The sequence below is a fragment of the Trichomycterus rosablanca genome, chromosome 14 (assembly GCF_030014385.1).
Source record: "Trichomycterus rosablanca isolate fTriRos1 chromosome 14, fTriRos1.hap1, whole genome shotgun sequence".
Taxonomy (NCBI): Eukaryota; Metazoa; Chordata; class Actinopteri; order Siluriformes; family Trichomycteridae; genus Trichomycterus; species Trichomycterus rosablanca.
The window spans coordinates 26,655,591-26,681,898 of record NC_086001.1 but is presented as its reverse complement, the minus strand read 5'-3'; the positions used below and the strand labels follow the sequence as shown (position 1 = coordinate 26,681,898).

The 26,308-nt window shown below is 38.2% G+C and overlaps 2 protein-coding genes and 3 non-coding genes across 5 annotated transcripts in view; 2 read left to right on the top strand and 3 right to left on the bottom strand.

The window, feature by feature from the left end:
• Window positions 1–26,308, bottom strand: part of LOC134326792 (zinc finger protein 850-like) — a gene marked incomplete at both ends in the record, with an annotated part of 81,708 nt that overhangs the window by 42,244 nt on the left and 13,156 nt on the right. The window lies entirely within an intron of this gene.
• On the top strand, window positions 8,557–15,560 carry LOC134326806 (tripartite motif-containing protein 16-like). The gene is made up of 6 exons (XM_063008959.1): window positions 8,557–9,057; window positions 9,175–9,270; window positions 10,095–10,328; window positions 11,151–11,301; window positions 14,500–14,559; window positions 15,021–15,560. Exons 1-6 carry the CDS (start codon window positions 8,572–8,574, stop codon window positions 15,554–15,556), a joined length of 1,563 nt encoding a protein of 520 aa, XP_062865029.1. The 5' UTR covers window positions 8,557–8,571; the 3' UTR covers window positions 15,557–15,560.
• Window positions 18,166–18,239, top strand: trnan-guu (transfer RNA asparagine (anticodon GUU)). The gene has a single exon. It is a non-coding gene; the product is annotated as a tRNA-Asn (tRNA).
• On the bottom strand, window positions 18,449–18,521 carry trnak-cuu (transfer RNA lysine (anticodon CUU)). Its single transcript has one exon. It is a non-coding gene; the product is annotated as a tRNA-Lys (tRNA).
• On the bottom strand, window positions 25,293–25,366 carry trnai-aau (transfer RNA isoleucine (anticodon AAU)). The gene has a single exon. It is a non-coding gene; the product is annotated as a tRNA-Ile (tRNA).

The following is a 26,308-nucleotide window of genomic DNA, read 5'->3' as shown; positions in this document are numbered from 1 at the left end:
GTCTGTAGTTGTTAATGTCTATAGTGTCTAGTGTAGGTTTCTTAAGAAGGGGAATGACCTGAGCCTTCTTAAAAGCAGTAGGGACAACACCTGATGTCAGGGAGTTGTTGATGATGGGTGTGATGAAGGGGATTAGGTCCTGCGAGAGGTCTTTGAGGATGGTGGATGGTATAGGGTCAAGTGTGCATGTAGTGGGATTGCTGGATGAGAGGAGCTGTGTAACCTCATCCATGGTGAGTGGGGTGAAGCTGGTGAGTGTGTTGGTGGGTTGAGGGTCAGTTGAAAGTGGGTCAGTCGGAGAGAAGGATTGATTGATTTTGTCAATCTTGTCCTGGAAGAATGTTGCAAAGTCAGTAGCAGTGAGAGAGGCAGAAGGGGGAGGAGGAGGAGGGTTCAGAAGAGAGGAAAAGATAGCATGAAGCTTACGTGGGTCAGCAGCAGATTGTTCAAGCTTGGCTTTGTAAAAAGATGTTTTTGCAGCAGTCAGAATGGCAGAATGAATGTTATGTAGTTATATTAATCGGGATAACTTGTTCCGTTTAATGAACGTTAGTTCTAAAATAGTTCTTTTGTTTAATGATTATGAAAGCCTGTTTTGCTACTTAAAAATAAATCTGTCTGAGGCTGTATAGTCCCGGGTCTTTCAAATACAAATGTGCATTATTAGGCGACCTGTGAGCAAACCTTGAGAAAGTAAAATTGAATTATAATATGTAACATAACATTCTGAGGTCTACATAAACTTTATAATTACTAATTTATGTTATTTTTTTAATCTTTGTCTTAGGTGAAAGATCAGTTCAGGAGGATAACAACAGTCCACCTGGAGCAAGTGTTTCTGACAAACTTTTACTTGCATCTATTTTTATTTTTTACTGCAAGTTTTCAGAAAATTTTTTGAAAGATTGATATCATTTATTTTGTCCTTACACTGTGACACTTTTATAGTTTGTTTTCCATTTACATTTTTTACTTTTGTGTAGCGAGTGAGACTTTAGAAAACACGCTGTTTGAAAGACATTTTGTCCACTGAACTGGAAGTGAAAATGCATTTCCATTAATTGTGCAAAACAAATAAAAAAGTTTGACAAAAAATGTGTTCTGTCTGTTATAGTGGTTTTTGTATATGGTAATCATTGATGTTGAATTGAATAATGTAAAATTATTTAGCAATGTATAATATAGCATTTTAATAATATATATAATATAGCATTTTATAAGCCATGTTTTAATGCTGCAATGTTTAAGTAGAATCTACTAAGATACAGCTATTAAAATATACTTGAAGCAGTGTGTAGCAAAGTAACTTTTACTGAAGAATTTCTAGTAAAATCCAGATAGAATTGTGAGTAACTTTTACTTGAATATATGGTCTGTTAAATTTACTAGCAGTTTGTACATGGAAAAACGTTCCTAAGTTTTTTTAAGTAAATCTTACTCCACATTTTTTGCAGTGCACGTATAGAGCAAGCAGAACTCTCCATTAGCACAACTAGAAAGTGAAGTTTTCAATAATTGAAAGGTTAGTACAAGGTTCCCTTAAAGGTTTCAATAATTTTAAGGTTACGGGAACGTTAGGGGAACGTTCCCAGAACTATAATGCACAACCAAACGGGAACGTTCTATTTCCGTAAAGAAAACTTTCTTGGGGAACCAAAGGGCAACCAAAATGATCCGTTCCCAGAACATTCTGGGAACCAAAAACTAACATTCCCAGAACGTTCTGGGAACCAAAAATTGTTAGCTGGGACCATACACACAGTGAAGCAAAAATAACATTCAAAGCTCAACAACATAAAAATACATCAAATTACCCAAATATTATCTACATAACACCAGAGCGCATTGAGCATGAGACACATGCATTTCAACAAGCTCACACGCTCACACACCACACATGGTATTTCTCACGCTGAGAAATGATTAACTTCGCCGCACATAAATGACTATAACCTATCCTACACACGAGTCAAAGGCAGACTACTCTGCACTCATACCGCTGTCTTGAATTAGCGACCTATCGGCCAATCAGAAAATAGAATTTCTCAGCCAATCAGAAAATAGAATTTCTTGTTGCTGCGGGAGGTCTGAAATAGTGACGTAACCTATGCTCTAAATGCGTGCACATAATTGTAGACGAGCTGGAGGTGGAAGAGAACCGTCAGGATCATCAGGTAATATCTTCATTTATTTTAATCTTTCATTAGTTACTATAGTTACTATAGTTTTTCAACTCTTTGTATAAGGCCTATACCTGCCAGTTAAAGTGTTCGTTTGAATAGTAGGCTTAAAGAGGATGAAGAGAGGAACGTTTGCCTGTTTTTTACTGTTTGTGTTGTTTATTCAGACTTCAAGATGTCAGGGAAGAAACAAAAGAGTATTATTTCATTTTTGGTGGCTCAGCCATCAAAAAAGGTTTCCAGGTCAGATGAGGTAGGCCTACCAGTGGAAGAGGCAGTGATTGAGACAGCAAGGGAGACATTAGGGGAGATAGTGACAGTGGAGATGACCGAAGAAGAGAGTGTGGAGGTCAGAGAAATAACAGTGAAAAAAAACGGCCTTAACCGGAGCTGCCACCTATAGGAGCACTTTTAAAAGTGAGTGGACAGCAAAATGGCCATTCATTAGTGTAGGCACCACCAGCTCCTACTATTGGTGCTCAATCTGCAGACAGGAAAACTCATGTGCCCATCAAGGTGTAGCAGATGTGCAGCGACATATTAGGAGCAAAGGACACCAGTCTAAAGAGCAGGCACTGCAGTCCACAAGCGGTATTGCTCAGTTTTATCCCACAGTGGCTGTTGGTGGCATGACTACACAAGAGGCCAAGGTATAGGAGCACATGCAGCTAACACATGAAATCTTGTTTTTCATTATTTCTGCCCTCCATTTATAAAAATTAGTTTTTGTAATTCAGTCACAATGATTATGAACAATTACAGGGTAGCTGATATCACACTTTTAAAGTACATTGAGTCTGTGTTTATTATATGAAATTAGCTATACAAATAAATTTGACTTAAATGTCCCCTCTGTTGATAACATGGTTATCATCGTTTTCTGTTACAGACAAGAAGAGCTGAAGTTAAAGTGGCTGTGGCTATGGTGCAGCACAATGTGCCATTTGCCATCGCGGAACATTTCAGTCCATTGTTCAGGGATTGCTTCAAGGACTCTGTCACAGCACAGCATTACAAATGTGCCAGCACAAAAACAATGTGCATAATAAATGAAGCTGTGGCACCACATTTTAGGGAGGAGCTGGTCACCAAGATGAAGACCATTCCCTTCACTCTAATAATAGATGGATCAAATGATACAGGTGTTATTTTGACAGCCAGTTGACACTTTCTCATTTTCCAGTATTTATTTCTTTACACAACATTTCAGTGTGGGGTGTATGTAATGCTTGTAATGTAATGCTTGCACCTTGTCATCACAGGACGAGAGAAAATGAACCCCCTCACGGTCAGAGTGTTTGACGGCAAGGCTGTTGTTCACAGATTTCTGGACATGTGCACAACAAGTGGGCAACGCTGCGGCACGGCCGAAGTCATTTTCCAGAAAATGAACGACATCGTCCAGAAACACTCGATACCGTGGGGTAATTGTGTTTCTCTCTCTATCGACAATGCCCCTGTCAATACAGGGGCAAGAAACTCCATTTCCTCAGGGATACTCACAGAGAATTCCCATGTGTACATCCATGGGTGTCCATGCCATATTCTTCATAATACTGTGAAACATGCTGGGCAGAGGTTTTTGGAAGTAAGTTTGTATCCTTTCAATAACCTATATGTTAAACCTAATGTAAGATTTAAATAGCTTGTTATGCTGTAGTGTAATGAATCTGTGATCAAAATGCTGTGATTATGAAACATAATGTATTGTAGGTGACTGGATTTGACCCCGAAGATCTTGCAGTGGATGTTGGGCACTGGTTTAGAGGCAGTACGAACCGTAAAGGTTACTTAACAGGTTTGTGATTTAATCAGCAGCAGTATAGTGTGAATGGCATGCAGAAGATTTTCAGTAGACTGAAACTTAATGTTACATTCTCATCACAGAATTATGTGAGTTGCACGAATACGACTATATGGAGATACTTCAGCATATTTCCATTCATTGGCTGAGCCTGGAGCGGTGTTTGATACGCATTCTACAGCAATACGAGCCACTCACCAGCTATTTCAAGTCGCCAAGTAGGTTGCATATTTCACTGACATGAATGCAAGGTTCTTCAGGAGATTGCTATGTAAATGTATACTATGTACAATGTGTGCTTTTTAATTTTTAGGTGAGAAACAACCAAGGTTCAGAAGGCTGGTGGATGCATTCTGTAACCCACTGACAGAGGTCTACCTGATTTTCTATCATGCAACGTTGCCAGCCTTCTCCTCACTAAATCTCCTCCTTCAGAGAGAGAAATCCTCAAGCTGCCTTCTCTATGAAGAGGTAAAACAGGAGGGTTAAGCTGTGTTTCTGCCAGTAATAGCCACTGGTCATTTTTCATTTGCTGAAACTATTTTGTGCAAATTTAATTCAAAATCTTTACTGAAATGCAACTTTGTAGATGACCAAGTTCATTCGCAAGTTGTGCGGAAGGTTTTTGAAAGTTGAAGCACTGCAGAGCCGAGCGGTGAATGAGATCCACTACAAGGATCCATCCAACCAACTGCCAGGTAATGTTCCCCAAGTTTTCCATAAGCAAATACATAAACTCTCCACCCACTGACCACAAATGGCTCATTCAGTTATGACATTGAGGATGTCACTGATGTGAAGGGATATTGTACATACTTTAAGAGGAGTATGAAAAATGGAAAATGTGGGAGTTGTCCATGACTATTATTGTGAACGTACCTTCCTGAGGTTTAAGTCTTTGATTTATGTCTCTGGTAGGACAAAAGCAGAATATTGGGTTTACAACCCGAGCAACGCTCAACAGGCTCCTTGATGCAGGAGATATCACGCCACAGCAAGTGGAGAGGTTCCATCAGGCAGCGCTGGCATTTCTAATAGGAGCAGTTCAGTATGCTATTGCGAAACTACCCCTGAAAGAGACCCTGCTGAAACATGCCAGGTTTGTTGATGTCCAGCAGAGGACTGAGTGTGAAGTGAATGATGCTGCATACTTTGTGGAAAGGTAAGGGTTTAACATTTTGAATAGATTGTGAAGTTTGATCACATTTGAAAAAACAAACCCCTTTGTTTCTCCTAGTTCAGTACACATTATGTTCTTTAGGTTTCCTGAACTGCTTCCATACCATGGACCCCAAGAGCATGATCAGCTGAGTGAGGAGTTCCTGGACTACCAGTTAATGGACATCCCTATGCCCCAAGACCCAGCCATGTTTGACATTGAGGCTTTCTGGGGGAATATAACCGCACTGAAGAATAGGGTAAGAAATATGCAGCGCTGACATGAACAACATAATAACTGCAAAAATATGTAGGAGTGTAATTAGGCTTCCTTGGTTCATTTTTTTCAAAGGTGACTGGTATGAGCATATTTCCAAGGCTGTCTACAATAGCCAAATTGGTATTAGTTCTGCCTCACTCAAATGCAGATGCAGAGAGGGTTTTTTCCATGGTGGGGCTTAATAAAACAAAAACCAGGAACGCGTTGGCTCTGGATGGAACACTGTCATCCATCATGACTGTGAAAATGGCTGACATTGAACCACATTGCTTTAAATGATACCGATATTGGGGGCTCCCATTTAAAGCAATGTGGTTCAATGTCAGCCATTTTCACAGTCATGATGGATGACAGAGTTCCATCCAGAGCCAACGCGTTCCTGGTTTTTGTTTTATTAAGCCCCACCATGGCAAAAACCCTCTCTGCATCTGCATTTGAGTGAGGCAGAACTAATCATCAAGGCATCAAAATCTGCCACAAACACTTACAACACACATCACTCATAAACACAAACACACACAGCTGCTGTTCATTTGTTTGTTTGTTTGTTTGTTGTTTAACGCCATGTTTACCCATTGGTCACTCTCATGGCAAGATAGGTACCTAGTTTTGTTCAGGTTATTTATTCATGTTCTTTGTCTTCTGTCCTTTCTGTGTTTATTTGTAGATGTGTATTATCAGTCATGTATATTTCAAGTAATTGATCAGAGTTCCTGTGTTGGTTTTGTTAAAGATTTATACCATTGTGTTTGGTAGAATTACAAGTCTTTGTCGTTCTATGTCATATTTTGTCAATGCACCAACCCCCCCGAAACAACCTGTGAAAACTCCAACCCCCTGCTCCCCCCAAAAAAATATCTCACTCCAAGCAAACTTGACGATTACAGCATTGTACTTGCTTACTTTGTATTTATTAAATCCACAACAGTAACGAACATTAACTATCAAAATCCCGCAGACATCTGTGTGTGCGTCGCTCTAACCATTCCGTACTGAAATATAAAACCATCACACGTTCGATACATTAACACATATTGTTACATCCCCTTTTGTTTTTGTTTTTAGTCGGTTCCTTTGCATTAATCAGAGGTGGAAAGAGTACTAAAATATTGTACTCAAGTAAAAGTACTATTACTTTAATTAATTTTTACTTAAGTACGAATAAAATTACTAGTCTAAAAATCTACTCAAGTAAAAAGTAACTCATTTAAAATGAGTAAACGTTACTTAGTTACTTTTTTAACGGGGGGGGGGGGGGGGGGGGGGTCTCTCCGGTGTAATACAAACAGGACAAGTGGATATAAATCTCACAATAGTTGTTTTTAATTAAAACAGAAAAAACATGTTGATATAACATTTAAAACATTTAGAGATGTGTAATGTGTTATTTTAGTACAGACCATCCCATAAAACTTTTTCAAACTGTACAACCACTGAAGTTGGCATTAATTGTGGTTGCCGCCCTGTTGATCAGGATCAACAAGCCTCAAAATCTCATAACATTAAATAAAACATAAATAAACTCACTGAATATATGAAGGTGCATGGATGTTCATTTTCACAATAGCTGTTTGCTACAACTTACAATTTCTTTAATAATAATTATTGCAGTAATCTGTATTTTTCATCATTTTGTTTTTAATATTCTGTGTATGAAGTGAATTTTATGTACGTCTACTATAAACCATTAGCAAACTACTAAATGTGGCTATATTAGACTTTTACTGTAACATTTACATTCATAACTTAAGAAAAAAGATATAATGTACTAGGCTAATCAACTTTCAAAACTATATAAAAGTCCAGAATTTGGCTTAAAAGTCTTGAAATTTCATCTCTACTATGAAAAAATATTGATTTGAATTAAAAAGCATTGAAAACAATTGCAGGATAAGGCATGACAATAATATGTGTTTGTATTTTATTTAAAAACAAACTGAATGATACATTTCTGAATTATATTTAGTGTTACCAATTAAAGACGGACCCACCGTGACCCTGACCAGGTGATGAAAAGAAAAAACTGTACGTTGTGGTTCCGTCTCTCTCTCTCTCTCTCTCTCTCTCTCTCTCTCTCTCTCTCTCTCTCTCTCTCTCCCTCCCCTTTAGTTCAGCAGAAGTGAAACTGATCTGTTCCGTGTCTGTGTTTGTAGTTTTGTTGATAATTGAAGTTGATGAACGCAGGTGAGTTTATACATTTCCACACTTCTGTACATTACTGTGTATTGTTACTTTATGTAGTTCAGATTGTTGATTTGATTTAAACGCACGTGTTTTGAACAGAACACTCACGAACTAAACCAGGAAGCCGTTCTCGGCTAATAAACATCCAAAAATGAGTGAAACTGCATTAACTGATTCTGCAGTAAACAAGGAACAAACTACAATCAAATATGTTTTAAAGTTTTTTCTGTAAATGTTTATTTTCTGTTATTTTGTAAATGTGAGCTTCATCCGCGTTGAAAGGCTAAGGAAGTGTTAAGGGAGCGTCTACAAAGTGCAAGCCGAGGTGTAGTTATTACCCAGTGGCATGTACCATTCAATACAACTGTATAAAGTCCTACAGTATGGGTACAGTAAAAATATATAGTGTCAACAATTCTAAAAACAACCATTTTAATATAATAAACGATGCAATAGTTACCTAGTGACATGTACCACCCACTACACTTACATTACAGAAACAAACCCTACAGTATGGGTACAGTAATAAAGAATTGTAAAAAAGTAAAAAAAAAACAACATAATTTAATATAACCATATTTCATAGTAACCAACAACTTGTACTAGTTACTACAACCACATTATAAAAGTGCATGGGTACAGTAACAAATCATAAAATGTAAAGGTACAGTAAAGGTATAGTAATAATAAAATATAGAAAATTAACAAAAATTAAGAAACGCAAATTTTGATAAGACGAAGGTTGTAGTAGTTAACTACTGACTTGTACTACTTACTACAACCACAATACAAATTCCCACAGCATGAGTACAGTAGATAATCAAAAATTTTAAAAATGAACGTTTCTGTTTACGTGTAGAAAAATGGAGTCCAAAATTTCAGTAACTCAGGACGAGTTCAGCTGTTCAGTCTGTCTGGAAACGCTGAAGGATCCTGTAACTACATCATGTGGACACAATTTCTGTATGGTGTGTATTAATAACTGTTGGGATCAGGAGGATGATAAGGGAACACACAGCCGTCCACAGTGTAGACAAACCTTTACTTCAAGACCTGATGTGAGTAGAAACACCATGCTGGCTGGAGTTGTGGAGAAACTGAAGAAAACAGAACTTCAAGCTCCACATCCTGGTCACTGTTCTGCTGGACCTGAAGATGTGGAGTGTGATTACTGTACAGAGAGAAAATCCAAAGCAGTAAAATCCTGTCTGGTGTGTTTGGTCTCTTTCTGTGAAACTCACCTTCAGCCTCATTATCAAATTCCTGTTTATAAGACTCACAAGCTGGTTAAAGCCTCCAGACGACTCCAGGATCAGATCTGCTCTCAGCATGATAAACTGCTGGAGGTTTACTGTCGTACTGATCAGCAGTGTATCTGCACATTGTGTATGCTAGAGAATCATGAAGGACATGATATAATATCGGCTGCAGCAGAAAGAACTGAGAAACAGGTAAAAATATTATACAGCTCTCTTTAACAAGTAACAACTCATTATCATTTACACTGACATTGTTTATGTGGTGCTCGTACACAATACAAGTAAATTCTGAATTGTTATTCTGTGTAGAAGCAGCTGCTGGAGATCCAGAGAAAATTCCAGGAGAAAATCCAGAACAGAGAGAAGGAACTTTGTGAGCTGATAAATGCTGTGGAGTCTCACAAGGTAAGTTTTATAAACAAAAAGCTCTTAGGATCAGTCAGACTCTCCTCCATTAAACCAATCTCCATTAAAAATTTGATATTTTATATCTCAGGTAACTTTGCAAGTGATGGAGCATTTTTGTTTATGAATTTTAAAAAATTCTTCAAATTCTGCCTGGTTAGTTTGTGATTGATGCTGTACAGCAATTCTTAGGTTGTGCTAATAATTATAAGGGTGATAAGATCAGATTAGGGCTTTGACTGGGCCACCCAAAAAAAAATATTAATTGTTGCTTTGCATCAAGATGCTTAAACATAAATGACTGTATAAGATTTCTGGTAAAGATTTGAGAAGATCACTACATTGAATTTCCCAGTCCTGGCCAGCCTGCTGTTTCCTGATACTCAAAAGAATTTATGTAACAGTATGCTACCACCAGCACATTTTACAGTATATATGGTGTTTTTAGGTTTTATTAGATTTAATCCACACATATAATTTTAAATTAAGGACATACAGGAGCAGGTGTGTTGTATCAAAGAGCTGTGAGGAAATATAACATGCTGATAAATGCAGTAAAATGATGATGAACATTGAAGAAGTGCTGGAGTTTAAGGTGGAAGGTAGAAGACTGGAACTCTTTCTTATATTTGGTAAGTAGAGTATCAAATACTGCATCATGTGGACATGATGATGATGGTAACATTTACCAGGGTATGAAAAATCAAGCCATTTAACACCATCACCAAGCTATGAGTGATGAAAGTCTTACTCTGGCCAGTAGCTACATATGAATGTGAAGGATGGACAAATATCTAAGTGAGAAATGTTTCCTCTTCTCACAGTGTTCTGCACAGACAGCAGTGAAGAACATTGAGATTATCTGTACTGAACTAATCAACTCAATTAACAGAAGATGCTCTGAGCTAAAAGATCTGATCAGAGATCGAGAGACAGCTGAAGTAAGTCAAGCTGAAAAAATCCTGAAACAGTTGGAGCAGCAGATTGTAGAGCTGAAGAGGAGAGATGCTGAACTGGAACAGCTTTCACACACAGAGGATCCCGTCCATTTCCTCCAGGTAACAGAACTAAAAAGAATAAATTATTGCTGCACCAGTAATAAAATATGTTCAGAATGTGAACAAACTTTATGACCGTAGTGTTAAAGAGATAAAAATTAGTATGAACTCTCCTGAAATCAGATAATAAGAGATTAAATTAAACATTGATGGCGGTCTCTAGTGGACAGATAGGGAAATAACAGGGCTGAGTTTTTTTGGGGGGGAAATCTGATTGGTTGCCAGCGAAAGGGAAAAGGGGCAGCTTGTATTTGGGATTGTGTTAATCCAGTGCATTTGTTCTAATGATTACTTTTCTCAATCGAAAATAAGTCGAAATAGCAGCAATTTTTTAAAAGTCTTATTTAAAGGAACAAGCTTGACCTTGTTTAACACAATACATACATAGTCCACAATATTCAGGCTAACAGGAGTCTGGTTTTAAAAATGAGGACAAACACAAAACATGTGATGCATACAATTAAAGTCCAATATTTAGGTAATGGTGCCTCTAGTGGACAGGTAGTGAAATAACAGGGCTGCTGTTGCTTGATGAAGAATGTTCTGTTTAAACTGTAGGATTATTTAATAATGCATTTTAGAGTCGTTGCTCATAAAAACTGGTCTGTACCTGAATGCTTCTTTTATACCCAAACACAGCTGGATTATCTGTTTAAGATGATTGTGGGACATTTTACAATCTTCACAGTAGTGTTAAATTGTCCTTGTACCAACTATTTTCAACAGTTTTACAGGCACAAGTTTATTAGTTTATTAGTTGAATCATTTATGATTCATCATCATCTTGTTGTTTCTCTGTGAACATTATTTGTCTGGATGTAGAATTTTCAGTCTCTCTCTGCTCCTGCTGGATCTGCCGCCATCACAATCAGTCCTTTCCTCTCATTTGATGATGTTACAAAGTCTGTATCTCAGCTGAGAGAGAAAGTAGAAGAATTCTGGAAAGAGCAGTGGGAGAAGATACCAGATGGAGGTGAGTTTAAGCCCTTAGTGTTCCATTGTCTCCAAAATGTACTCAAACATCAAACAAAACAATCAAATCCACCAACATGAACATTTTACATCTAACAACATCATTCATTTACTCATTAACCCAGTACTGGTCATGGTCACAGTGAGTCCAGGGTTGAATGAAATACACTCACACACAGTTATTCAGACTTAAGGTCACTTTAGACGAGGGATGCATCGATACCATTTTTTCCCAACCGAGTACGAGTACAAGTACATGTATTTTTGTACTCGCCGATACCGATACCTATTTAGAATGATGCAATCTGGAGCATTATGGAATAGTGTAGTTTTTAGTGTAAAATAGTGCAGTGGAACAGTTGCTTGGGTTGCCATCACTAATTGTAAAAAAAAAACACCGCACAGACATCATTGAGAAAGCTTCTGACAAGCTAACGTTAACGTTCATTAATAAACGCACGTAATTAACGTTGTGCACATCATACATGCGATGCGATTCTGCTGAATGAAATATTTACTTTAAAAAGATAATACAGTCCGATCCCATCTGAGCCGATTCTATCAGCACATACATTCGTGGTTCACCTCGGTAAATCGTAAACGACGAAGTCGGCTCCCGCTCTGTGGTAATAACCAGTATAATTAAGCCTGAGCTTTATAAGGTAAGCGAGTCACACAAAATGTTCTGTAGTATTTGGTGTTTATTTACAACCGCATCATTCATTATAACAGTAAACACGGAGAGATGACTGAGAAAAGAAACTTACGCTGCGCTTAAAATGAGTCGACTCCTGAATCACTTGTATCGACACTGTGAACAGAGTATTAAAGACACACACACGTCCTATAACGGCGGTCGCTGCTTTTGCTTTTTCGCTGTTAGCTGTATTTTGAATGTTTTTTTTTTCAAACGGAACTAAATAACATTAAACGTGCGTGTGAGCGTGGTCAGTGAGAATAATTCAATCTGTCTCCCGTGGGTGAAAAATGAATTGCTTTAGTTTTAAAAGTAAAAAAATCTCGCAAGGTCAGGCACACAGGTTGAAAACCCCTGCGTTAACGCAGCAACGTGCACTAGGCACACGGTATCGGATGTTTAGTATCGGAGCCTCGTTTGCGAGTACGAGTTAATGAACGTGGTATCGGGCTAATACCCGATACTAGTATCGGTACTCATGCATCTCTACTTTAGACAAACACTGGGAGAACATGTCAAATATGTATTTACTGTGATTAGTGATTGTACTGTTACTCTTTCTGCAGTGAAGAAAGTCTGGATTACTTCACCTCCTGAACCTGAAATCAAAGAAGATTTTCTACAATGTAAGTTGCTCACAAGCACACAAACATACACAGTGCAGTGAAAAAGTATTTGCACCCTCCAGTTATCTGTATTTTACATATGTGTCACACTTCAGAGGTCATGAAGTTAAAAAAAGTAAAACAATCATTTAAACTGCTGTCTGTATATTTTTGATCCAGGAGATTTTATAAGTCTAAATCATTCAGTCACAGAAACCACTGAAATACACACACACACACCAACACACATTTACGCAGACAAACCCTATGACACACATGCCTACACACTCCTACACACTCCTACACACATTCTCTTATACATACTCTCTTATTCATGTGTACAAATGCACACACTGAAATACACACACACAATTTAAAGAGCTTTATTAGCATGACTGTGTGTTTGTTGTTGGATTGTGTGTTGCTAGTGTGTGTTTGTGTACTGTTTATGTATGTCTGTATAGTGTTCATGCATTTGTGTAGCATTTGTGTGTGTTTGAGTTGTATTTGTGTGTATGTGTATATTTGTGTAGTGTTTGTGTGTATGTTTAGTGTCTGTGTAATGTATGTGTGTTTGTGTAGTATTTATGTGTGCTTGAGTAGTATTTGTGTGTGTTTGTTTGTGTAGTGTTTGTGTGATTGTGTAACATTTGTGTGTTTGAGTAGTATTTGTGTGTGTAGGGTTTGTATGTGTTTGTGTAGCATTTGTGTAGTATTCATGTGTGCTTGAGTATTTTTGTGTGTAGTGTTTGTGTGATTGTGTAACATTTGTATGTTTGTGTAGTATTTGTGTATGTGTAGTGTCTGTGTAGCGTTTGTGTGTGCATGCCTGTTCAGTTCCTGTGTGTATGTGTAGTGTTTGTATGTGTTTGTGTAGCATTTGTTTGTTTTTGTTTAGCATCTGTGTGCTTGAGTAGTATTTGTGTGTAGTGTTTGCGTGTGTTTGTGTGATTGTGCAGTGTGTCTGTATGCCTGTTCAGTGACTGTGTGTATGGGCAGTGTATGTGTTTGTGTGGTCTTCATGTGTGTTTGTGTAGTATTTGTGTGTATGTGTAGTGTCTGTGTGTATATGTGCAATGTTTGTGTAATGTATGTGTGTGTTTGCGGTGTTCATGTGTGTTTGTATAGTATTTGTGTGTGTTTGAGTAGTATTTGTGTGTTGTTTGTGTATGTTTGTGTATTTACATTTACATTTTCAGCATTTAGCGGACGCTTTTATCCAAAGCGACTTACACAATGAGCTGAACACAATGAGCAATTGAGGGTTAAGGGCCTTGCTCAGGGACCCAACAGTGGCAACTTGGTGGTGGCGGGGCTCGAACCGGCAACCTTTACTAGTCCAGTACCTTAACCACTGAGCTATCACTGGCCCTATCACTGTGTAGTGTCACACTCTTACACGCACACACTTAGACTTACATTTAATTACACACACACACACACACACACACTGTTACGCGTACATAGTTAGCCTTAATAAAAGCAAAGCGTAATTGCTGGTACATTAGTAAGTTGCCAGTGTGCTACATAACTTAGTGAAGTGTGAAAATCAGGAGGCAGAAAACCAGATTTATACTCAGCTAAATCAACTTTACTCAGCAGCTCTTTAAATATTACAGGTTTTTATAAACAAAGTGTTTTAATTACACGACACAAATGTAGAAATTACAACTTCAAATCCAACAAAACTCCCACTCACAAAGTGAACTGTACACGGAGCCAAATAAAAGAAATAAGCAAAACAGCTAAACTGCCAAACCAGGCCTAAACTAACAAACACAAAAAAGACAAGGGGTGGCACCTGTCTCTTAACTAGTGGGCTAAACAGAATAATAATAATACTTGTGTATAAATGTATTTACAGTGATTAGTGATTTTACTGTTACTCTTTCTGCAGTGAAGAAAGTCTGGATTACTTCACCTCCTGAACCTGAAATCAGAGAAGATTTTCTACAATGTAAGTTTCTCACAAGCCCACAAACATACACAGTGCAGTGAAAAAGTATTTGCACCCCCCAGTACACACGTGTGTGTGTATGTGTAGTGTTTTTGTAGCATTTGTGTGTATGTGTAGTGTTTTTGTAGCGTTTGTGTAGTGTTTGTGTGTTTGGTGTTGAATAGTGTTGCTCTGTATCTTTGGTTGTGCAGTGTTTGTGTGTATTTGTGTGTGTGTGTGTATGTAGTGTTTGTCTTTTTGTGTGTGTTTGGTGTTGGATAGTGTTGCACTGTATCTTTGGTTGTGCGGTGTTTCTGTGTATTTCAGAATCAGAATCAGACTTTATTGGCCAAGTATGCTCACACATACAGTACAAGGAATTTGACTTTGGTTATACAGAGGCTAGCAGTGCACAATAAATACAATAAGGACATTCTCTCTCTCTTCTATGTTAATTGGTTTATTTTGTGTTTCCTCTCCAGATGTTTGTCGGTTCACACTGGATCCAAACACAGTAAATAAAAACCTCCGTCTGTCTGAGGAGAACAAAGTAGTGACCTGCAGTAGAACATTACAGTCGTATCCTGATCATCCAGATAGATTTGATTATTTCCCTCAGGTTGTGTGTAGAGAGAGTGTGAGTGGACGCTGTTACTGGGAGGTTGAGTGGAGTGGGGATGATGGGGTTTGTATTGCAGTGTCATATAAAAGCATCAGCAGGAAGGGAGATGGTGATGAGTGTTTGTTTGGATGTAATAATCAGTCCTGGAGTTTGTTCTGTTCTCAATCCAGATTTCTATTCAGGCACAAAAACAGAAAGACTAAAATTCCCATAATGCCGAGTTCCTCTAGAATAGGAGTGTATGTGGATTATGAAGCAGGAACTCTGTCCTTCTACAGCGTCTCTGATACAATGAAGCTCCTCCACAGAGTTCAGACCACGTTCATTCAGCTCCTCTACCCGGGGTTTTATGTTTGTTTAGGATCAAAAGTGAAACTGTCAGATTTAACAAATTAAATGTAAAATTTACATGAAAGTGTAACATTAAACTGTTTGGGTGATTTTAGAATCTGTGAGGCAGTGATACATTTATGAAGATTTTCTTTTTCAATTTATTAACCACCATTTATTCAGTGCTGTGAAAAAGTATTTACCCCCTTATCTGATTTCTTCTGTTCTTAAATATTTATCATCTAAATGGATTCAGATATTAAAACTAAATTAAATAAAAGACAAACTGAATATTTAAAAACATAAAAGAGAAAATTTGTGTACATTACAAAATGATAAATGTGATCATTTTCACCTCAAACCTCTTTCTTCTCAAATCTATTATAACCCCAAATCAGAAAAAGTTGGGACAGTATGAAAAATGCAAATAAAATAATGCAAATAGTATTAAAAAGAATAAAAAATACATTAATAATAATAATAATAATAAGAAGAATAAAGTCATAAATCTGTATCTATTCAAAAAGATGTAATGTATTCTAGCACCACTAGATGGGATGATGAACTCCACATGATTATAAACTCCACCTTAAAAGCCAGTTAAACGGTAAAGATTTTAATTTGACTTTTTCAGTTTAGCTAATAAAAAATGCAGTACAAGGAGACCTTTACTTTAGCTTTGAGTTATTTAATGATTTTTGTTGAAATATTATGTAATATTTATTTGTTCTTTCCTATGTACCAGAAAAGTCATCATTGCTGCCTGCAACCCCTTACAAAACACCTTTTCTTGCTGATGTGATGTTGTAATAAATCCAAAAGAAATTATTAAATAAATGCCTTAGATGACATAGACTGATCCCCCTTTTCCAGCTCCTAACAACAAATTCCTGATGGTTTGGTTTTAGTTAAAGATCAGCTGATACTTTCATGCTTACTACAGTAAAACACACTGAACTGACTTTTAGTGAAGTTCAAAATGTTGTACAGACATCGTTCCCATCTAGTGGTGCTAGAAATAAATTACAGCTTGTTGCTTTGGTACAAATTTGGGACTTTATTACTATTACAATTATTTTATTTTTATAATATATAAAGACTAGAGAGTGTTTATGACTCTTCTGTCCCAAGTGTTTTTGTAACGTGTTGTAGACCTGCAATGGCGACTGTTTTTGGTATACAGGAAAGAAAAGGCCTAATGCGGGTGAAAATGTGTTATTTGGCAACCCAGTACTGTGTAAATATTGGACAGAACACATGAAGGGTTATTTTTACTTGTTGGGTTGTGCAGTTTAATCATTGTGCTGAGTTAGTTTTCGTTTTCGGCATTTAGCAGACGCTTTTATCCAAAGCGGCTTACAATTATGACTGAACACAATTTTGAGCAATTGAGGGTTAAGGGCCTTGCTCAGGGGCCCAACAGTGGCAACTTGGTGGTGGTGAGGCTCGAACCGGCAACCTTTTGATTACTAGTCCAGTACATTAACCACTGAGCTATCACTGCCCCGAGTTCTTACAACAACCCAGCGAGGTTCTTTTTTTTACCATGGGTCAACTATGTAAGTTTACTAAAGCTTGTATTTAAATGAAAGGTTTACATTGCTGTCTTCAGGATTTCCTCTTTAGTGATATTTAATGTTAATAGCTGTTCTGATCTAAAAGATGCTGCTGCCTTTGACCTTTAAAACTGAGAAGTGATTTGTGAGATAATTAAAATAAGTGAAATGTTTATTTTGTACTTTGGTTTTATATTATTTGTGCAAACATTTGTTTTATGCAACTTTAGACTTGTAATAACAGATGAACATTTTAAATGTGTCTGTATTTGCTTTATCTAAGCTAAAGTTTTTAACAGGGACAAAAATGACAGTTTGTGTAGCAGGGCTGGACACGCCTCACTATTGAAGTGGAAGGTAAACCCACACTCCTGCAAGAATGGAAATAGTAAGTAAGTACAATGTTTTTATAAAGCTATAAAACTACTTCCACTGACCAAAGTACACAGAGCTCACACTTGTCAGAGACATTTGAAGCCCAGGTCAATAGGACCTGCTAGTTAGAGAAGGCTCACTTGTTTGTTAGTTTAAGTCCAAAAGTGGGTGTGGCCCATACGTGGATCGAACCCGCGACTTTGGCATTATTAGCACCACGCGCTAACCAACTGAACTAACTGGCCAGTTCAGCTATTAACTTCCAACTCACTATAGAACAATCCAACTAACCGGCCTGTGCACAAAGGACAGGGAATATACCCACATACCCGATCCTACACTGACAGCCCTTCAGTTATGGAGCTGCCACACAGAAACGATGGAGAGCTTTACTGTTGTTGAGCAGAACAGATCTTCGTGTGAGATGACTGAGGTTCATGTATTTTTCTTTTAAGAATAAATAAAAGCTGATGCTTTTAACCTCATACTTTCCTAATACTTTTATTCTACACGGTCTACATTTCTTTTAGTCTCTAAATTACACAGCAGTTCTCTCTTTATTTATTTATGTATTTTTGCTATTAACAAAATTGATTGTAAGCATTTATAAAGGTCATGCCACGTTCATTAGGTGAAATAAAGCCAGAATTAAAGATGGCAGAAGAACAGGGTGGTATAGCCTGAGGTAAACCTTAGCAAGTCATGTGACCTGTGTGTACCATCCAATGAAACATCTGTGCATGTGTCTCTGTGGCGCAATCGGTTAGCGCGTTCGGCTGTTAACCGAAAGGTTGGTGGTTCGAGCCCACCCAGGGACGAGTGTCTTTTATTGCACAACCTGCCTGATGATCAAACGGATATGAGAAACAACAACAATGTGTAGTCCCACAGAATAGTGGAGTAACTGAAAACATCCAGTAAACAACAGTCCTACAAGCACAAATATCCACCTGATTAGTCACCGGAGACCGACTGTCCAAAGTGGAAGAACTTCTTTTGGTTTCAGTAAACGTTAAATGAAGATACTCACCCAACGTGGGGCTCGAACCCACGACCCTGAGATTAAGAGTCTCATGCTCTACCGACTGAGCTAGCCGGGCTTAAGCAGCAGGTCAGAACAGACAGCTCATCAGTCAGATCATCAGAGAGATGTAGGTTTAATTCACTAACATCACGACCAGATTAAGAACTAATTCACAGTTTACAAACAAACACAATTCAGAATATAACAATAAGAACTAAATGTAAAAGTGTAAGTTAGTCGCGTCTTTCTGCTCATACTGAGTATTACTGTGGTATTACTGCATGTAGGAGACACATGGAGCGCAGTATGGTAGGTGAACTATAGGGCACTAGGACCCAGCAGCACTACAATGAACAGAGTGACAGTGGGATCTAGCGGTATTGGGACTCTTATTACAGGACGCTGTTTCTGCTGCTTGTTATTAAACTCACCTGTGGATCATTTGAGTGGAGAAATCGTGGTGAGTTCTTGTTGTGTTCTTGTTTTTTATTGAGTTTTCTTGCTAGAAAAGAGATTTATGAAGCTTTTTGAGGGTGAAACTGGGTGCTGCATTTGTTTTAGATCTTCTGGACTTGCTCGGTCACGCTAATTCTACTTAAAGTTTTAGTGCGCATTTAAACCCTGTTTTACGGTACTGATCACATCTACACTAAAAGTTTTAGTGCGCATTTAAACCCTGTTTTACGGTACTGATCACATCTACACTAAAAGTTTTAGTGCGCATTTAAACCCTGTTTTACGGTACTGATCACATTATCTACACTAAAAGTTTTAGTGCGCATCTTAACCCTGTTTTACGGTACTGATCACATTATCTACACTAAAAGTTTTCGTGCGCATCTAATAAAGCAATAAGCCACGAGAGGCCGTGCGTTACTGTGATTTTAGCACGGGGACGACGTTTTTGGCACGACGCGAAGCGGAGTGCCTAAAACTTCTTTCCCCGTGCTAAAATCATAACAGTAACGCACGGTCTCAAGTGGCTTATTGCTTTTATAAAACGGCGGTCAACATAAAATATAATAAATACAACAACGTTTAATTCATAAATGTATTTATTATGTATAAACTTACAATAAAGCATTCTTCCGCCACAGAAAGTAGTCCGATAACGGCGTGCCACGTTGCTAGGCAACATGAGTGCGAACAAAACATTAACAATAAACATTACTACACAAACACTATTTCTTGAACGAAACTTCCGCTTCATGATTAGCATTATTGTTTATATTAATCTGGACATTTCCATTTATAGTACATGAATTAAAATAGTGTTCAACCATGTTTGTACTTTTCTTCGCTGGTGGGCTGGAATGGTTTGGCTCTGATAGTGGGCGTTTCGGTAGCAAGAATGTTGCTCCAGCATCTCCGCTCTCTGAAATTAGGGTGCCAGTATGACTGCAGCGAAGATTTACTTCGGTGGCCAGTTACAGCCATAATTTCTCTTGCCTCCAACCCTGCATCAGAAAGTTTCTGCACTGTTGTACTTCGCAGACAGTGGTTGGTGTATACAGTTTCAATGCCAGCTGCCTTGCAAATTCTGGGCAGCATAGAGCCAAGAAAATTGACCCCCATGGGCTCTCTGATGTACCTAAAGAGCAAAATAAAATTGACATAATGAAAAGATTCTAGCTTACATATTGACTGCCATGTTTTTACCACCAAACACCAGTTGTAATGTAAAAAAATGAGTTACAATGTGACCAAATTGGTCTGTCAAAGAAAGTGTTACAGAATTAGTTTACAATAATTACCATATTTCTTTGGTAAGGGCTGTCTTCTTTGGATGGAGATAAAAGGCTGGTGGGTTCGTAAGAAGAAGGGACAGATATTTCTCCAAGGAGGAAACAGGGCATAACACGTCGTCCGGCTGCTCGTACATAAATCCACGTCGGCTCTCTTTCGCTCTTTCGTTCGGGTCTTTGTGGTTTTTTGTCATTTCATTAAATGTCAAGGTGGCATACTTTAAACCATTCTCGTCCTTACGAACGACAAATGATTCTGGCATTAGTTGCCGGTTCCCTTCTTTGGCTCGCCGTCCTAGATGCAACTGTATGTCAAACCAGACTTTATTGACAAGCCCCACTGGTGTGTTTGGATTGAGCGCCTCGGAGTACTTGATTTTAATGAAATCTTCGTCCGTTATAGCCTGATGGTGTGTTGAATTGTCTTGACCTTCTCTGCGAAGTTTTTTTACAACTCCAGTGAAAACGTTGTTGCTAGTGGTAAAAGCGGAGTCATTAAGGATACACCAAGACAGACTAAGAGGGGGGTCATTGATATATCTGTTCAGTTCTGCGCGTAAGCCAACATAGCTGCTGAAACCATATGATTCACCTTTTCCATTCCTCACTGTAGCATAAAACCGACGAAGAAGTTGGTTCAGCTCTGCTTTGGTGACTTTTTCAAAATCAACAGTGACGTTTTTCTCAGTACACCAGTTCTGAAAACAGCGAACGGCCCACTGTGTCTGTTTCACTGTGCCTTCTTCATTTCGGAATTTTTCGAACACTGCTATGTCCCTGCCGTTAATTTCCGCATGTCTTCTATTTTCATTCTCTTCAGTTCTGTCCATCTCTTCACACCATTCATTCACTGTTAACCCACCCAATAAGTCAAAATTTACCTTAAATTTTCCATTTTTAATGTGCTGCAAACTAGGTATGAACTGAAGGTGGCGTATTAATACGGAATGTGAGGTGGTCATAGGTGTGAGTATATCGGGGATTTTACAACGGCTCAGAACGCGGCTCAGCCAATCAGATTTTAGGACCGGAACTATTCATTTTATAAACCCTGTTTTACAGTATGATGCTCTGACTGTTAGTACAGAGATTAAAACAGAAAGAAGTTTTACAGTTTAATAAACTTATCGAGTCCTGATGCACACAGATGTACCAGAAATAAAGTCTGTTCTAGTCTAAATGTAGAACAATCTACATGTTCCAAATTCAGACCTTCTTTGGTATTAAAAAGAGCATTTACGCTTGTATTACTTACATGAGTTTAAGACATTTGTACTGTAGAAATTCGGAGTAATGTGATGACAAACTTGTGTAAAACGTTGTTTCGGTTCTGTATACATTACATTTTAAAGTCCTGTTATACAAGCAAATCAATTTGTTATGAAATTACACTATTTTGTACTCATATGAGTTTCTAAATGAATTTTTACTGTAGGAATGTGAAATAATAAAATGGCAAACTAATATAAAGTGTCTTTGATTCTGTATAGACCACTTTTTAAAGTCTAGTAAAATAATCAAATCACTATATTCTTTAGGATCACTTACTCTTGTGCTCATTAAATGGCTTTTATAAATTTTTATTGCAGGATGATGAAGTAATGGGATGGCAAACTTATTTAAAAAATTGTGCATTTTCAGTGAGAGTCTACCAGAGGTGAGCACACCAGCAGTGCTAAAATGCAGAATTAATAACATTGATGACAGTCTTCATACTGGAAAGGTAAAGTGCATGCTGTCTGGAGAGAAAAGACTGCAGGTCTTGAAGAACTCTGTGAGGGTAAAAAAAACTGTGGCGTGCCACAGAGGAATACAAGATAATGGCACTCGCTGACCCAGAGCCTAACCACCTACCAATCCTGAGTACATTATGAAAAGCCAAACAAGAGAGATGGGATAAAGAGGTAGGACACAAACACCCTATCCTTTCCCTTCATCTGATAAGACCTTTTTTTTTTTTTTGCTATTATTGGACCCCCTCTCAACTACTAGTCTACAAAACACTAGTAAAGACTCAAGGTTCAAGTGTAAGTTTTGATGCTACAGGTACAGTAGTCAAAAGGCTCACCAGACAGAAACATCAGGACATATATTTCCATATCAAGGAGTTCTGTCCTCACATGGAGATACTTCAGTTCACATCCCAGTGGTGCAAATTCTGGCTGCGTCCTGAGTACGTACTAGATTGGAGGAAGTATGCACCGCTCGGCCAGTAAAGAAGTACGTAGTTTCAGTACATTAGTATGCAGTATGCTCACAACACCCGTATGTACTACGTCCGCCATCTTACCAACGTCAAGTGATGACGTAAGGACGTGATGACGTAATATCACCATAGTTCATAGCTCATCTGCCAAAATGTCGGGTATTTATCGTCTTTATTTGCGCCACTAACTGATTAATCTATAGTCATGTATCCCGACTCCACACTGAGATGGCAGAGAGTAGTAAATCACAGAAGAGAACTAGGAAAGTTATTGATTTTTTACCTCAGAAATAATGTAAGTACTGCCAACCTCTTTAGCAACAGTATACTACATTACCATGATTAGATTAATACAATGAAAATAAATGACAAAATGATAGATCTGACACATATTAATAATTACAGTAGAATAATTTTTCGAAAATCGTCTGTGCACGACATTGTACACAGAATGAGTAGGGCTGTCAGAGGGCTCGTCAGGAGGATCATCACCCTACCAACTGGTGATGAACTAGAGTGTGTAGGATCCGAATGTTTTAGAGTGGCAGTTGGCGCTACTGATGGGTGCCACATTCTAATAAAACCCCCATCTGCCAATGCACAGTGCTACCTAAACAGGAAGCTGTTCCACTCGATTCAGCTTCAAACCATCTGTGACCACCAGGGGAAGTTCAGAGACATTTTTGTTGGTTACCCTGGGTCGATTCATGATGCAAGGGTACTAAAGAACAGCCCTGTGTATAAAAAGGGCTTATACCCACCTGCAGGATGATACATTCTTGGGGATGGGGGTTATCCCTGCATTAATACACCCATCCGGCTCCTGACCCCCTATCGAGAGCCTGTGCAGAACCCTGTACAGGCTCGTTTTAACAGCAAACTGTCCAAGGCCAGGAATGTGGTGAAAAGGGCTTTTGGAATGATTAAGACAATCATTTTCTTTAAAGCCCTTGAGGTGAGACCTGTCTTCGCCCCGGCGGTTGTTGCATGCGGTGCGGTGCTCCACAACCTCTGTATAGCTCATGGAGACATTATTGAGCCACAATTAACAGAGGTACATGTTGACCAACCAGAGCCTGTAATAAATGACATTACATCAGGTGAAGATGCAAGAAAGCATCTGGCTGCAGCTGTCACAGCACCACAGCACAGCATACCAGCTCTTTATGAGCATGATTATATTTAGAAAAATGTTTTGTTAATAGGTTCATGTTGTTTGTTTTTACGTTTTGTTCTACAGTTCTTGATTGTCTCTTGACATTAACAGTTTATGCATTATTTAAAAGTAAAACTTTAAAATATTTTTTTAATTACAATTTTTCCAGTTTTTCTATTTTTAATTAAGGTTAAATGAAAAAGAAAATTCTTTATGTCCATTATTTGCCAAAACATTTTCTTTCTCACAACATACAATAATACTACAACACTTTTTGATTTTCAACTATTTATTTTTTCATTAGAATCTCTAGGATTTTAATAAACCTTTCCTCTCTCTCTCTTGCCTCCCTATCTCTCCTTTCCTCCCTCATTCTTGCTTCCTGGTCTCTCCTCTCCTCTCTCTCTCGCTCTCGCTTTTCCTCTCTCTGGCGCGCCTCTTGCTCTCTCTTCTCCTCTCGATCTATTCTTTCCTTTTCTATTCTTTCCTCTCTCTCCTCAGCCTCTCTCCATCTTCTCTCCTCGTTCTCTGCTGCTTCTATCTCCCTCTCATTTTCCCTTTCTTCCATCTCCCTCAGATACTCAACTAAATCTTTCTCCCCTCGTCTCTTTTTGGCTGGGGTTTCCATGCTTCTCGAGGATGATGAAGCTTCAGCAGCATCCTGGCCAGATGAGGAAATAAGGGTCTCTGGGCTAATTGATGGTCTCCCACCTGTTGCCTCATCCATATCCGCATACCATTTCCAAGATGCTGCTGTTGCTTCACCACCCTCTTTACTTACCCCAGTAGGTGGACACTTAAGTTCCTACAAGATTCATAAACACAGTACAAGGACCTTAACTTGTATTACAAATCTTTTCTGATATTTTTACTGAAGATCTTACCAACAAACGGAGCTTACTTTGTATTTTTGTTTGAGGTTCTCCCACTTCTTCTTCACATAAGTGGGAGTCACCTTCCCCTGCATTCGGTTCTCCAACACAAAGCCTCTACAATATAATGCACATAACAGTTATTAATGTATATAACATACACTGCTTCAAAAAAAGTTTAGCCATTAAAAGTTTTTAATGCTTTGAAAAAATTTGCAAAACTTGAATACTAAAACTTGTCTTTATACCACCCTTTGTAATTAATATTATGCATAAGATGTAACACAAATTTTGTTACGTCAAACAAACAGTTACTTACTCAAACCCTCGAACCCCTGCATTCCGTTTTCCAGTGAAGAGGGCCTGGTTGGCCACTCTGCACCGGATAAGATTTTTAGTGTCTTCATCAGACCCTGCAATATCAAACATTAGTTTTAAAAGGGATTTTTAATGTGATTGTGTAGCAACATTACAACAATCATGAATATTTAGCCTCAACAACCCCAAAGCTAGATATATCTACCTTCCTAAAGATAGTTTAGGATAGCCCATCACTAGCATTACAGATCAAATTAAATTAATGTATAGATAGATCATTTATTACAGCAGCTCAATATATATTAATGCAAAGTATTATAGTAAGCAAGTATTAAAGTATGCAAGTATTCAAATTTGCAAGTATTAAAATACAAAAGTATTAAGTACACATGGAATGTTGTACAACACTATGTAGTTAAATACATTGAATAAAAAGTAGTATATCGCTTTTATTGTCCTACCAGAATGACAACATTTGAAGCCCAGGTCAATAGGACCTGCTAGTTAGAGAAAGCTCACTTGTTTGTTAGTTTAAGTCCAAAAGGGGGTGCGGCCCGTATGGGGATCGAACCCACGACCTTGGCGTTATTAGCACCACGCTCTAACCAACTGAGCTAACCGGCCGATGTCAGGTCATACACCCACATACCCGATTCTACACTGACAGCCCTTCAGTTATGGAGCTGCCACACAGAAACGATGGAGAGCTTTACTGTTGTTGAGCAGAACAGATCTTCATGTGAGATGTGAAATGAAGCCAGAATTAAAGATGGTAGAAGAACAGGGTGGTATTCTTACTTTCAGTTATTAAATTACTCAGGTTAGAAAGTCCTGATATGCAGCACATGCTCACCTGACTCTCTCTCAGCCATGCTACCTTTAATCATTAAAGAGGGTGTGGCCCGTACGGGGATCGAACCAGCAACCTTGGCGTTATTAGCACCACGCTCTAACCAACTGAGCTAACCGGCCAGTTCATCTGTTCTCTGTTTAGATCTTTGTACATAATTCTACACTAACCCCATTCAACCAGCAGCACAAAAACCATTTGAGATTCTGCACACTTTCAGTGAAGATCTGCAGAAATTAGCTGAAATAAACTGAATTTGTTTGTTATTGCACCAGAAATGCAGCAGTTTCATGTTATTTTAATGATCCGAGATCTCAGTCCTACTTCAGACATCTCTGTCTAGTCATTTCTTATGTTCAGACTTTCTTAATACACATCTAAGAGGTTTTGTGGGTTCTTATATGTGTGAACCATCTAAACTATACTGTATTGTGGTACATTCATTCAGCCTTCATCAGTTTATCTCTGCTCATTCAGCCTACAGCAGTTTAGACCCGCCCACTTAACCACCAATTTGCCTCCACAGTGAGCCTGTATAGAGAGAGAGATTTTCTTTTTACAACGTGCAAATAAACAAATTACTTTAAAAAAAACAAAAACAATTTTGTACAGGAAACAAATATAACAGTAACATAAAAAAGTAGAGTGCAAATCATTCCCGATTAAAGTGCGTAATGCTTTTCTACAACACAATGTTTTTACATTATTTTACCATG